General features: G+C 44.7%; 1 protein-coding gene across 1 annotated transcript; it reads right to left on the bottom strand.

The window, feature by feature from the left end:
• Positions 1 to 371: 371 nt before the first annotated feature.
• Positions 372 to 1,328, bottom strand: LOC124524649 (olfactory receptor 7C2). Its single transcript, XM_047097002.1, has one exon. It carries the CDS (start codon positions 1,326 to 1,328, stop codon positions 372 to 374), a length of 957 nt encoding a protein of 318 aa, XP_046952958.1.
• Between the last annotated feature and the right edge of the window lie 10,819 nt (positions 1,329 to 12,147).

The following is a 12,147-nucleotide window of genomic DNA, read 5'->3' as shown; positions in this document are numbered from 1 at the left end:
GGGCAGGAAAGAAACGGAAGGTTTTGCTCTAAAACATAAAATTTGGAAAAATAAGGTTTTGCTCTAAAACATAAAGTTAGGAAAAATAAAAATATTGCACAGAGGGGTGCCTGGGTGGCTCAGTCAGTTAAGCATCCTACTTTGGCTCAGGTCATGATCTCACAGTTTGTGGGTTCGAGGCCCACGATGGCAGTCTCTGTGGTCAGCGCAGAGCCTGCTTGGGATCCTCTGTCCCCTCTCTCCCTGTCTCTCCCCTACTTGCATGCATACGCACTCTGTCTCTCTCTCAAAAACAAATAAACATTTAAAATATTTAAAAAATAATGCGCAACGGAAACTAAGATTTCTGGTCCTCAGGATTGTGTGCCCAGTTACTCATGAGAATCCTGTAATGGTCCCCCAACACTGAGAGGCACTGCCCTGCTGAGGAATCTCCTTAGAGCCCCCTTCATGTCCCTGTTCCTCAGACTGTAGATGAAGGGATTCAGCATGGGGGTGACAATCGTGTACATCACCGAGGCCACCAGACTTGTCCTAGAGGATGAAGTCGCTGCAGAACTGAGGTAGACCCCGAGGCCCGTGCCATAGAACAAGGAGACCACCGAGAGGTGAGACCCACACGTGGAAAAGGCTTTGTACTTGCCCCTGGCTGATGAAATTTTCAGGATGGAGGAGAAAATCTGAGAATAAGAAAAGAGGATCCCAGAGAGAGGAAAAACACCTAGGACAATAGTCACAAAATACACCACCATGGTATTGACGAAGGTGTCAGAACAGGCAAGCTTCAGGACTTCGGGAAGATCACAAAAAAAGTGTGGGATTTCCATGTTTGTGCAGAAGGACAGCCTCAAAAGGGTCAAAGTCTCGAGCAGGGAGCCCATGACACTGATGCACCAGGACCCCACGGCCAGCAGCCTACAGAGCTGGGGGTTCATGATGACCATGTAGTGCAGGGGGTGACAGATGGCCACAAAGCGGTCATAGGCCATCACGGTCAGGAGTAAATTGTCCAGGCATCCAAACACGATGAAAAAAAATATCTGGCTGAGGCAGCCTGCACAGGTGATAAGTTTTCTCTGCGTCTGGGTGTTCCAGAGCATCTTCGGGACGGTGGTGGAGGTGAAGCAGATGTCCGAGAAGGACAGGTTGGCCAGGAAGAAGTACATGGGGGTGTGGAGGTGGGAGTCAGAGCTGACGGCCAGGATGAGGAGCAGGTTCCCAGTGAACGTGACCAGGTACATGGACAGAAATAGCCCAAAGAAGAAAGGCTTCTCTGTGAATCCCAGGAGGAGAAAGTGTCCAGCTCCTGTTTGGTTTCCTCTTTCCATGGGGCTACTGGCCTTGTCCAGAAAGAGACAAAAAGCAAGACACGATTCACTCCAAATAAGCATTCCCCCGAATGACCGAAATATCCTTAATCCAAACCCAGGGGAATCATGAAGTCGTTTGTTTTGGCTAACGATTGGCTTTCTTTGCTGACAAATTGTGGTTACCATCGCTACCTGGGAAAATTGTCCCTAAGATCAGTGGTTCTCCAGTTGTGGCCCCTGTACAGCACCATCAACATCATGAGGGAATCTGTTAGAAGTGCCCATTTTCAGGCCCACCTGACCTACTGAGTCAGATGCTCTGGGTGTGAGGCCAGCACTCTGGGCTTTGACAAATCCTCCTGGGGATCTGATGCACACCCAAGTTTGGGGAGCACTGCTCTAGTGCTCCCCTGCATCCCTAAGCAGCCATCCACGGGGGCTGCTTTTCACTTTGTGCTCGGTGCTTGTGGGAACGGGCAATTCCCTAACCCCAGGCAGATCATCCAACCTCTGAGAGGTTCTTTCACTGTGCTGCCTTTCCACGATTTCTATATCTTAGATCCTCTGGACCATGGGTGCGCCTTCTCATAAAAAAATAATAACCAATATTATTGTTGTTAATAGTCATTTACGTTTCATTTGTATTATCAATGCCTAAATAGAAATTCCACCAAAATTGCATTTATAAATATACCACTCTAGAGTTTCTTATTTATTGATTTCAAAAATTTACGTTATTTTTTTAAAATTCCGGTCTAATGAAAGTACAATGTTACATTAGTTTCAGGTGTACACTATAGTGATTCGACGATTCTGTGCACCACCCAGTGCTCATCACAAGTGTGCTCTTTAATTCCCATTACCTGTTACACCCCTCCCCCCTCCACCCCCACTTCCCTTCTAGAACCATCAGTGTGTTGTCTTAAGAGTCTGATCCTTGGTGTGCTGTGCTCTTTCCGCCCTGCCTGATTGTTTTCTTTCTTTCTTTCTTTCTTTCTTTTTTTTTTTTTATTTTTTTTTTAACGTTTGTTTATTTTTGAGACAGAGAGAGAGAGAGAGCATGAACGGGGGAGGGGCAGAGAGAGAGGGAGACACAGAATTGGAAGCAGGCTCCAGGCTCTGAGCCATCAGCCCAGAGCCTGACGCGGGGCTCGAACTCACAGACCGCGAGATCGTGACCTGAGCTGAAAGTCGGACGCTTAACCGACTGAGCCACCCAGGCACCCCTGTTTTCTTTGTTAAATTCCACACAGGAGTGAGATCATATGGTATTTGTCTCTCTCTGACTGACTTATCTCACTTAGCATGATGCCCTCTAGATCCCTCCACACTGTTGCAAATGGCAAGATCACGTTCTTTTTTTTACGGTCGAGTAATATGCCATTGTATGTATACCCCACATCTTTTTTATCTAGTCATCAGTCGACTACAGTGTCCTAGACTTTCTCAATATTGGCTTTTTCTTCACCTAAGCTTGTCCTTTCTTTTTAGCTTTATCAAAGTATAGTTGGTTACAGAAAATTGCCCGTTTCTGATAGATGCGTGTTGGTAAGTTTGGACATATGCATTCATGCCTGGTATCACTACAACCAAGGTAATAAACATATCTGACATTTCCCAAATTTTTCTTGTATACTCATACAAGAATACTCATAATTTATCCTCTTAACATATTTTATTTAAAACATTTTTTAATGTTTATTTATTTATTTATTTATTTATAAATTTTAATGTTTATTTTTGAGAGAGAAAGAAAGAGAGAGAGAGGCAAAGCATGAGAGAGAGGGAGACACAGAATCCGAAGCAGGCTTTAGGCTCTGAGCTGTAATACAGAGCCCAATGTGGGGCTTGAACTCACGAACCGTGAGATCATGACCTGAGCCGAAGTCGAACGCTTAACTGACCGAGCCACCCAGGTGACCCTAATGTTTATTTATTTTTGAGAGAGAGAGAGAGTACACAAGCTGGGGAGGGACAGAGAGAGAGGGAGACACAGAATCCAAAGCAGGCTCCAGGCTCTGGGCTGTGAGCACACAGCCTGATGTGGGGCTTGAACTCAAGAACTGTGAGATCATGACCTGAGCAGAAATCGGACACTCAACCAACTGAGCCACCCAGGCGCCCCTATTAAAAATTTTAAAAAATGTTTATTTAAGAGAGAGAGAGAGAGCGAGCATGAGCAGGGGAGGGACAGAGAGAGAGAGAGAGAGGGAGACACAGAATCCGAAGCAGCTTCCAGGCTCTGAGCTGTCAGCACAGAGCCTGACGCGGGGCTTGAACCCACGAACGATGAGATCATGACCTGAGCCAAAGTTGGACGGTTAACCGACTGAGCCACCCAGGCGCCCCTGGATTTTATTAAAAATTTTAAGTTTTTCTGTAGTATTTACATACTTTCTCCAAATAATACTAACTTACAACACCTATTTATCTTTGGATCTTAATGCATTGGTATGAAATTCCACAACCCTGCTCAAATTGATGGTAAGAGTTGGTATTCTCAGTTCTTCATATCTTTCAAAGAATTCTTTCCGAGAGGGGCGCCGGGGTGGCTCAGTAAGTTAAGGGCTTAAGTCTTAGGCTCAGGTCGTGATCTCACAACCCGCCTGGGGCTCTGTGCTGACAGCTCAGAGCCTGGAGCCTGCTTCCTTTTTCTCTGCCCCTCCCCCCACTCATGCTCCGTCTCTCTCAGAAAGAAATAAACGTTTAAAAAAAAAAAAAAGGAATTCTGTCCAAGAATAATCTTGGAGTTTTGTAATTTAATAAGATGTTCATTATAATTTAGGTTACACAGACATATTTTTATCAACTTAACTAGCGTTTTAATTCCTAGATACTTCAGAGGGTCTTTGAAAGCATAGTAAGTGTTTAGTGATTAACAATTTAGAAAAAATAATGTTAAATCCGATCTCCACATTGCCTGATAAATTTCTTTTTAAAAAAGTTTTTGTTTAAATTCCAGGCAGTTAACATACAGTGTGATACTAGTTTCAGGTGTACAATTTTGTGATTCTAATATTTACTTTTTTTTAAGCATGTTCTACACCCACCGTGTGTTATATGTAAGTGGCTAATCACTAAATTCTACACACAAAACCAATTTTACCATATGATAACTAGAATTTAAATAAAAACTTGGAATAAAGAAAGAAAAGTAAGCTCTATACCCAACGCGGGGCTTGAACTCATGACCCTGAGACCAAGAGTCACCTACGATTTCAATGTTTAATGTTAAGTGTGGAGCAAGAGACCATACAAGCTATGAAAAGAAAATAAATAAAAAATATAGGTAACATAAGTTAATAGTGAAAATAAGTAATCTTTGAAAATAGAAGTTCTCTCTGAATAAAAAGTCTGGAAATAATCCAAGAAAGAGAAGAGAAATAAGAAGAAAATATCAATAATTGTACCATTAATTGAAAAAGCCCTTAATGATAAAATGTGCTGTACAGAAAATTAGAATATTAAAAATAATAGATTTGATTGATAAAATGTAATATATTTAACTTACCAAGTCTAATTACAAATCATAGAAATATTAATGTATTAACTGGGAAAAATTACGGGATATTAAAGATTCATACAAGAAAATATAAAAAAGGCAATAAATGTTTGAGAATATTGGCACAAACCCAAGGAAAAAAATGAGCTACAAGAAGATGCACAAAATGTGGACAGGGATCATCCTTGAGTGGTAATATGAATCCTGATTTTAATTTGAAAATTTTTTAAAAGTTTATTTATTTATTTTGAGAGAAAGAGAGAGAAAATGAGTGGAGGAGGGGCAGAGAGAGAGGGAGACTGAGAATCTGAAGCAGGTTGAGGGCTCATAGCAGACAGCCTGATGTGAGGCTTGAACTCATGAAGTGTGAGATCATGACCTGAGCCAAAGTCGGACGCTTAACTCACTGAGCCACCCAGGCGCCCCTGAATCCTGATTTTTGGATTCATTTTCTTCTATTACATCTTTCAAAACCTGCAAATGAACACACATGTGGTCTATCTTCAAGAAATAAAACACTTTAAGATTTGAACATGTTGAGACTAAAATATAAAATAAAGCAAAAAGCCTATTAGTCAAGCAGAAAAGTAAGGTAAAAGCAGAGTTAGGGAATTAGAAGAAAAATTCCACAACTGAGAAAGAAATTGCAGGATCAATTCTTTGCCCAAAGCAAACATACAGACAAAATTAGAAGTCTAATGAAAGGGATAAAAAGAAAGAAAAAGAACAGAACTGCCTACAATTAGGAATGAGCAAAACGGACACAGGTTTAAGGATACACGCATCTTTGCAAGATAATATTTATAACTCCATGGTAAAAGTTGGGAAATCTCGAAGAACGGAATTTATTTCTGGGAAAATGTGTGTTAGAAGTCGATTCAGAAGGATAACAGACCAAAATGAAGGAGGGAATTAAATGAACAAAGCTCACCTCCAAAAATGCCCTGGGGAGGATCCCGTGGCAGGAACCATAAAAGAATTCCCCCTTTAAGTATTAAAGAAAAGCGAGTCTACTATTTGGGATGTTGCTTATCAACACGTGGAAAATTACAACCAATGCAATTCTAGGAGAAAAAGACAGAAGTAAGAGAAGCTAAGTATGGAAAACACAACTCTTCATCATTGGAAGATCATGGATTGGCGGCAGGGTGTGAATTGACGGCCGACCTTTTAACTGAGTATGATTTTCGTAATGCAGTGGATACAAAACAAATATGCAAGGACCAGTAGTCATTTTAAAGTGACATTCGGTGGCTCGAAAGTACACTGGCATGTTTTGCAATCATTGCTTCTATCTTGTTCTAAAACGTTTTCATTACCATGGGAACGCTGAACTATTTTTGTAGCTTTTCTGTGAATGTAACATTGTTCAAAAATAAAAATTAGCAAAAAAAAAAAAAGAAAGTGGGCGTGCGAGAACCCCCCCCCCCAGCAGTGTTCATATGTACAGTGACATATGTTAGAAAATAGATCACAAGCATTTCACATGTTAACACAAATATAAATGGCCAGGAATAGGGACTGGAAACTTGCAAATACATAATAAATGAGAGCAATGCATTCATTAAATTAGCTAAAATTTCTTGAGCACCTCTTAAGGACCTCATATTAACCTCCTGAAGTGGATACTACAATTATCCTAACTTTCCAAATACGGAAACTGAGACCCGGAACATTAAGTGACTTGATATATCAGAAGATGTATGAATGGACTCTTAAGTGTTAACGGTGTGGAATCCCAGGGTATATTTGTTGTTTGAATGAATAAATGAGGAAGATTTTCCAGATGAAAGAATACGAGAGTGTCTTTGGTAGAAGAGAACAGAGGCACTTATCATGGCTCCCAAAAACCTGAGGGGAAGAGAAATCGAGAGACACAGGAATGGAATTGTGTAGAATGTTTTAAGTAAGTGGACTCTCACCCAAAATCCAGCCTCCAAGAGCTTCGCCCGTCTCCAGGCCTGTTTCCCACAGCAGATAGTCTGATAGCATTAGGGCACCTCTAGCGCTGTGTGTCCTGTCTTCCCCGGGTGACGGATATTCAACTTAGCTCCAAGAAAGGACAGGAGGGGTGCCAGGTACCTGTTCTCTGAAAGGGCGCAGCTGACCTCTCTCCTTCCTGGGACAGCTGAGCTGTAGTGAGGGGAGGAAAGGGCATATTTACTACTTTTAGGTCCTCAAAGGTTGAATTCTGACAATTCTCATTAAGTTAATTGTTCTATTATTACTCTATTCTCTGGGCAACTTGTTTCCCATGGGTGAGGGAGTCAAAGTGGAAAAGAACTTTTCTTCTAGGCTTGTCCTCTTGGGAGCATCTTGGATGTCAGCTATGTGTATGACATCCCATGGGCTCTAAGTTGTGGTGTTCTTTTTATTTTATTTTATTTTTTATTTTTTAATGTTTATTTTTGAGAGAGAGAGAGAGAGAGAGAGAGAACACAAGTGAGGGAGGGGCAGAGAGAGAGAGGGAGACACAGAATCCGAAGCCCATTCCAGGCTCTGAGCTGTCAGCACCGAACCCGATGTGGGGCTCGAACCCATGAACCGCGAGATCAAGACCTGAGCGGAAGTTGGATGCTAACCGACTGAGCCACCCAGGAGCCCCTAAGTTGTAGTGTTCTTTTCTCCACTGGACTGACCTTCACTGTCTTCTTTCATGAACATTTCCTCAACATCTGACATGGAATTTCTTCGTCTACCAAAGGCATAAACAGGCATATTTTTCAAGACTCTGTGAGTCTCAAGCGCTTTGATTTGGGACTGTCAACAGGGATCTGGACCACACCCAACTCCCAACAATTATCCCATAGTTACATGGAAGAAGGGTGGAAATAGATCATCGTGTTTGGTGGAGTGTCAAAAAATTGCTTATTGTTGGGCTGCACAGGTAGAGTTTCCTTTGCAAAAGTTGCCGAAGTCCACTTATCTAGTTTTTTCATTTGGAGTAAACACATTCATCCCTTTAAAGCTGATGTGGACAATTGTTGGGGTTCGGAGCTGAGGGCCAACAAAGAATTCTTGAGACATCTTTGGTGCAAATATTGGTTGGATATCGATGGATATACTGGAAGTTGGATATCATTTTTGGAGGTCACCATTCATCCCACTACACTGTGTTCCAGTAAAACATCTTTTTTTTTAAAAAAAAATTTTTTTTAATGTTTATTTATTTTTGAGACAGAGAGAGACAGAGCATGAACGGGGGAGGGTCAGAGAGAGGGAGACACAGAGTCTGAAACAGGCTCCAGGCTCTGAGCTGTCAGCACAGAGCCCGATGCGGGGCTCGAACTCATGGAACGTGAGATCATGACCTGAGCCGAAGTCGGCCGCTTAACCGACTGAGCCACCCAGGCGCCCCCCAGTAAAACATCTTTACAAAAAAGGCCGTGGGTTGGATCTGGTGTACGGGTCGTGGTTTGCTCACCCTTCTTAATAGATTTCCATAGAAGGAGCTGATAACATTGTAAAATTAAAGAAAAATTGAATGTGGCTTATTTTATGCTAGTGGGGTTCGCCTACTAGAAGGTCAGTGATGTCTACATTATTCAGGCTCTGCACAATCTCCCCAGACCATGGTTGATCTAACTGTCAGACCCATCCACTATCCTGACCCCTCTTTCCAACAGAGTTCCATCCTATGCTAATGTACCCCATTAAAGTCAATGTACAGACCTTCAAACCTTAGTTCTAGGAGAAAGCCGAGCGGAGACCCAGCCATGAGCCTTTCCTTGGTTCTTGTGCTGATGGCTCCAATAGCCTGACAAGCAATTCCCGTACTAAGATACCTGGGAGTAGCCCTTCTGGACCACCTCCTTACACTAGACTGAAGCCTAATGTAAGGAATGCAGGCTTCCTGGATGAAACTGTGGCAGCCTTGACCGGGGTGTGGGAGGAGAAAGGAGGGGCGAGGCTGTGTAAGCCTGGTCCCTTCTACTTAACCGGTAAGATGAGCCATTCTCCATTCCTGGGTTGGTGGGAAGCCAGAGAGTCATGAGTAAGAGAACTGCATATGGTAATTTCAGCCGTGGCTTTGAACTTGAAGGTGCCCAGGTGTGCCCAGGTGTGCCCGTGACTGCGCAATATGTGGGTCTGAATCAGGAGTGAATTCTGCCATGCCTACATGCACGGGATTGGGTTCCTCTTTGGGTTCCTCTTTGAATTCCCGGGCAGCCTAGGTGAGCACTATTTTCTCCGGTGCTGTCTGCAATTTACCAGCGGTTCAGCTTGTGTTTTTTCCCTCTGATGCCTTAGGTTTCTGGAAGGTCGGATGCAAACCCATTTCTCCTCTCTTTCTCCCCCCCCAGGGTTTTCTTTTAGCTCAGGGATGGCCCTATGGGGGGCAGGACCAGGATTAGGAAAGGAATGTACTCGAGGAACAAAATGTAAGGGGTGTCTCCTTGGGTCCTGGGCGCCTTACCCTGGTCCAGGCCTCGTGCACCAATTCTCAGCCTAAGCCCTCCCCTTGGTAGCCAGACTTTTCCTTTTAGGCTTTCCCTGCAATGCAGAGTCATCCGTGGAGGTGGAGTGTGCTCCCCTCCCTCTGGGCGCCCTCGCGTTTCCCCCTGGTTCAAGTGCAGGGACTGCGTCTTCCTCTGGGTGGAGGGGCACATCTTTCCCCTTGACTTTCCTTTGCTTTTCCTCTGGTATCAGCTGCACGCGGTGTCCCCAGGCCTCTGGCCGGCTCGGCCACACACCTCTAACTTTGTTTCTTTTCCAGGCCTCCCCTCAGCTCAGGGCCACCCCATTCCGCTGCAGGGCCCTTGTGCCTCAACACCTGGAGGTTTCCTCTGGTCGCCCGGGTTTCCCCTCACCCTGGGAGGTGCTGGATTTCCTCAAGGCTCTGCAGCGCGAGTGGTGAGGTCGGCACATCCCCTCCGGGCAGCACACCCACATTTGCGCTGCATCAAGCTGTGTACCCCCCTCCAGCCATCTGGGCAGGTTTCCTCACAAATTCCTCCCACGGTCTTCATTTCCCACTTGGGTTCCCTGCGGCCCAATCCGGTGCTCTTTCCTCTGGCTTTCCATTTGACAGTTCTCTCAAACCCAACTTCTCCAGGTCTGGGGCGCACTGAACCCTCTGTTCTCAAGACCCCCGCTTGGCCTTAGCTCATGCGGGAGAGAGTAAAAGCCTTCCTGACCTCCGCAGTACTAGGAATGTGGTGTTTCTGCTAAAAACACCGGCAACCACAGGTTATGTTACCCAAGAATTTGTCCCAGACAAATTTTTAAAAAGTTTTTATATTATTTTATTTTAGATCTCAAAATGAAAAACTCAATGGTAATAATAAAGGACAGAAGGCAGGCAGGCAGGATCAGGGCAGATACCACTGGATGGCAGGTGCTCTAGATCCTTCCATAGTGCCAGGGCCCAAAGGCTTCCCTGGGCCAGACTCTCTGTCCTGCTCAGAAACTCGCAGATTGGAGACGTGGGCTTGATTGCTTGAGGAGACTTGCCCCCTGTAACAGACATCTCCTGGGCAGAGATTGGGAAGGGGAGCCCGTGCGTGTGACACTGTCTCACTTTTCCTGGATCTCACCACGATCCCTGCCGCCCGCCTGATGGTGTTCCATGTTGCTGCCTTCTAGGTGGCAGGACAGTGCAATCAAAAGAAAATCACAGCCGTGCCTCTTTTGCACGCCCAAGAATTCTGCAAGAGCAGACTGCCCAAGCAGCTCCAGAGACAACGCGCCGAATCTTTTACATTTAATTTTTTCTTTACTTTGGTTTGTCAGTGTTTCACGTCCGCTTCCATTGGACTTAGAGCGTGTTTGCAAAGAGGAGGCAACATGGGGCTCTGAGATAATAGCAAGACGGGGAAGAGGTGATAGAAGAGAAAACGCATCCCCTTGCTGACTTTGGCCACGGACCTGGTACCCGCTACGAGGCTTGTCTTGGAGTCCACCTCGGGGGCTGCTCTCTGAGGGACCTTATCTGTGTCCTCCCCTGCAGGCATGTGATGTCCACCAGATAGAGACCATCAAGGCGACCACGCGTCTCTCCTGATCAGTGTCTCACTTTATGGACTCAGCATCCCGAGCAGACTGTCCCGAGTCCAGATGACATGCCAGAGTGAGCTGATGTGACAATAAGATGGAGCCTGAGGCCCACGGGGGACCACACACAGCAGAAGCAGACCACTGGGGATTTCACTTTGCCACGCTGCCGGCCAAATGAAAGAAATGCCAACAAAGCAAGTTTCCTCCGCTGATTTCTGCTGGTGGCTCATGGCTCAATCTGCTCATTTCTCCCCTTTTATTTTCTTCTATTTACATGTTGTTGGCACCATCTAATTTTATCTGGTTGCAATCACAGAGAAGAATTGGGAATTTGGTTTTGGAACCATCAGTAAAATAAGCATTGCTATCATCTGGACTATCTGCTCCCTGTGCTTGGGGCTGAGCTCACACGGCAAGAACTTTCTCTGCACTCAAAAGGGCCTTCTTAACGCGAGAAGCTCTAGGAAACACCAAAGCCTCCCTTGTTTTCTGTCTCAGCTGTGTGTGTGTGTGTGTGTGTGTGTGTGTGTGTGTATTGAGGAAAGGGTTGTAAAGGGTGAAGAGTATAGGTTTTAGAATCAAAAGTCTAGTTCTTGGCTCTAGAACATACCTGCTGTTCAAACCTGGGCTTCCTAAACTTAAAGTCACTTCATGTCACCGATGGCGACTGGAGCTCCAACAATCACAACCATATTCCAGGAAGGAACAAGGAAGATGAAGGGTTAAATATTTTATTATTTTTTAAATCTTTTAAAAATATTTATTTATTTTTGAGAGACAGAGAGAGACAGAGCATGAGTGGGGGAGGGGCAGAGAGAGAGGGAGACACAGAATCGGAAGGAGGCTCCAGGCTCTGAGCTGTCAGCACAGAGCCTGATGCAGGGCTCAAACCCACGAACTTCGAGATCATGACCTGAGCCGAGGTTGGATGCTTAACTGACTGAGCCACCCAGGCACCCCTATTTTATTTTTAAGTAATCTCTTCACCCAAGGTGGGGCTTGAACTCACAACCTCGAGATCAAGAGTTGCATGCCCCACCGACTGAGCCGGCCAGGAGCCCCCCCTGGGCAACTTAGAGTATACTCTTACCATCTCACGTCTGAAATACGGATTTCAGTCTTGAGTATTGCAATTTAAGAACAACCGTTGCAGACGCAAGGTAACTGAGGCACAAATATGATGCTATTGCAATTAGTGAAATAGAGTGGGAGAGAGGGGAGCATCTGGAGGGTGAAGGGGAAGTTATTCCTTATGGATAAATGTTTAGTCAGAATCTGAGGAACGATTTACGACAATGTTACAAAACACATCCTGCGATGAATTTACAGATGTTTACT

The sequence above is a fragment of the Lynx rufus genome, unplaced genomic scaffold, assembly GCF_022079265.1.
Source record: "Lynx rufus isolate CCGP_SWC_20201006 ecotype Redwood Valley unplaced genomic scaffold, mLynRuf1.p SCAF_4, whole genome shotgun sequence".
Classification (NCBI taxonomy): Eukaryota; Metazoa; Chordata; class Mammalia; order Carnivora; family Felidae; genus Lynx; species Lynx rufus.
Note: the sequence above shows the minus strand (reverse complement) of the source record. Positions and strands in the feature narration are given on the sequence as shown.

Coding starts and splice junctions, on each gene's coding strand:
- LOC124524649 (XM_047097002.1), bottom strand. CDS start 1,328: ATGGAAAGAGGAAACCAAACAGGAGCTGGACACTTTCTCCTCCTGGGA.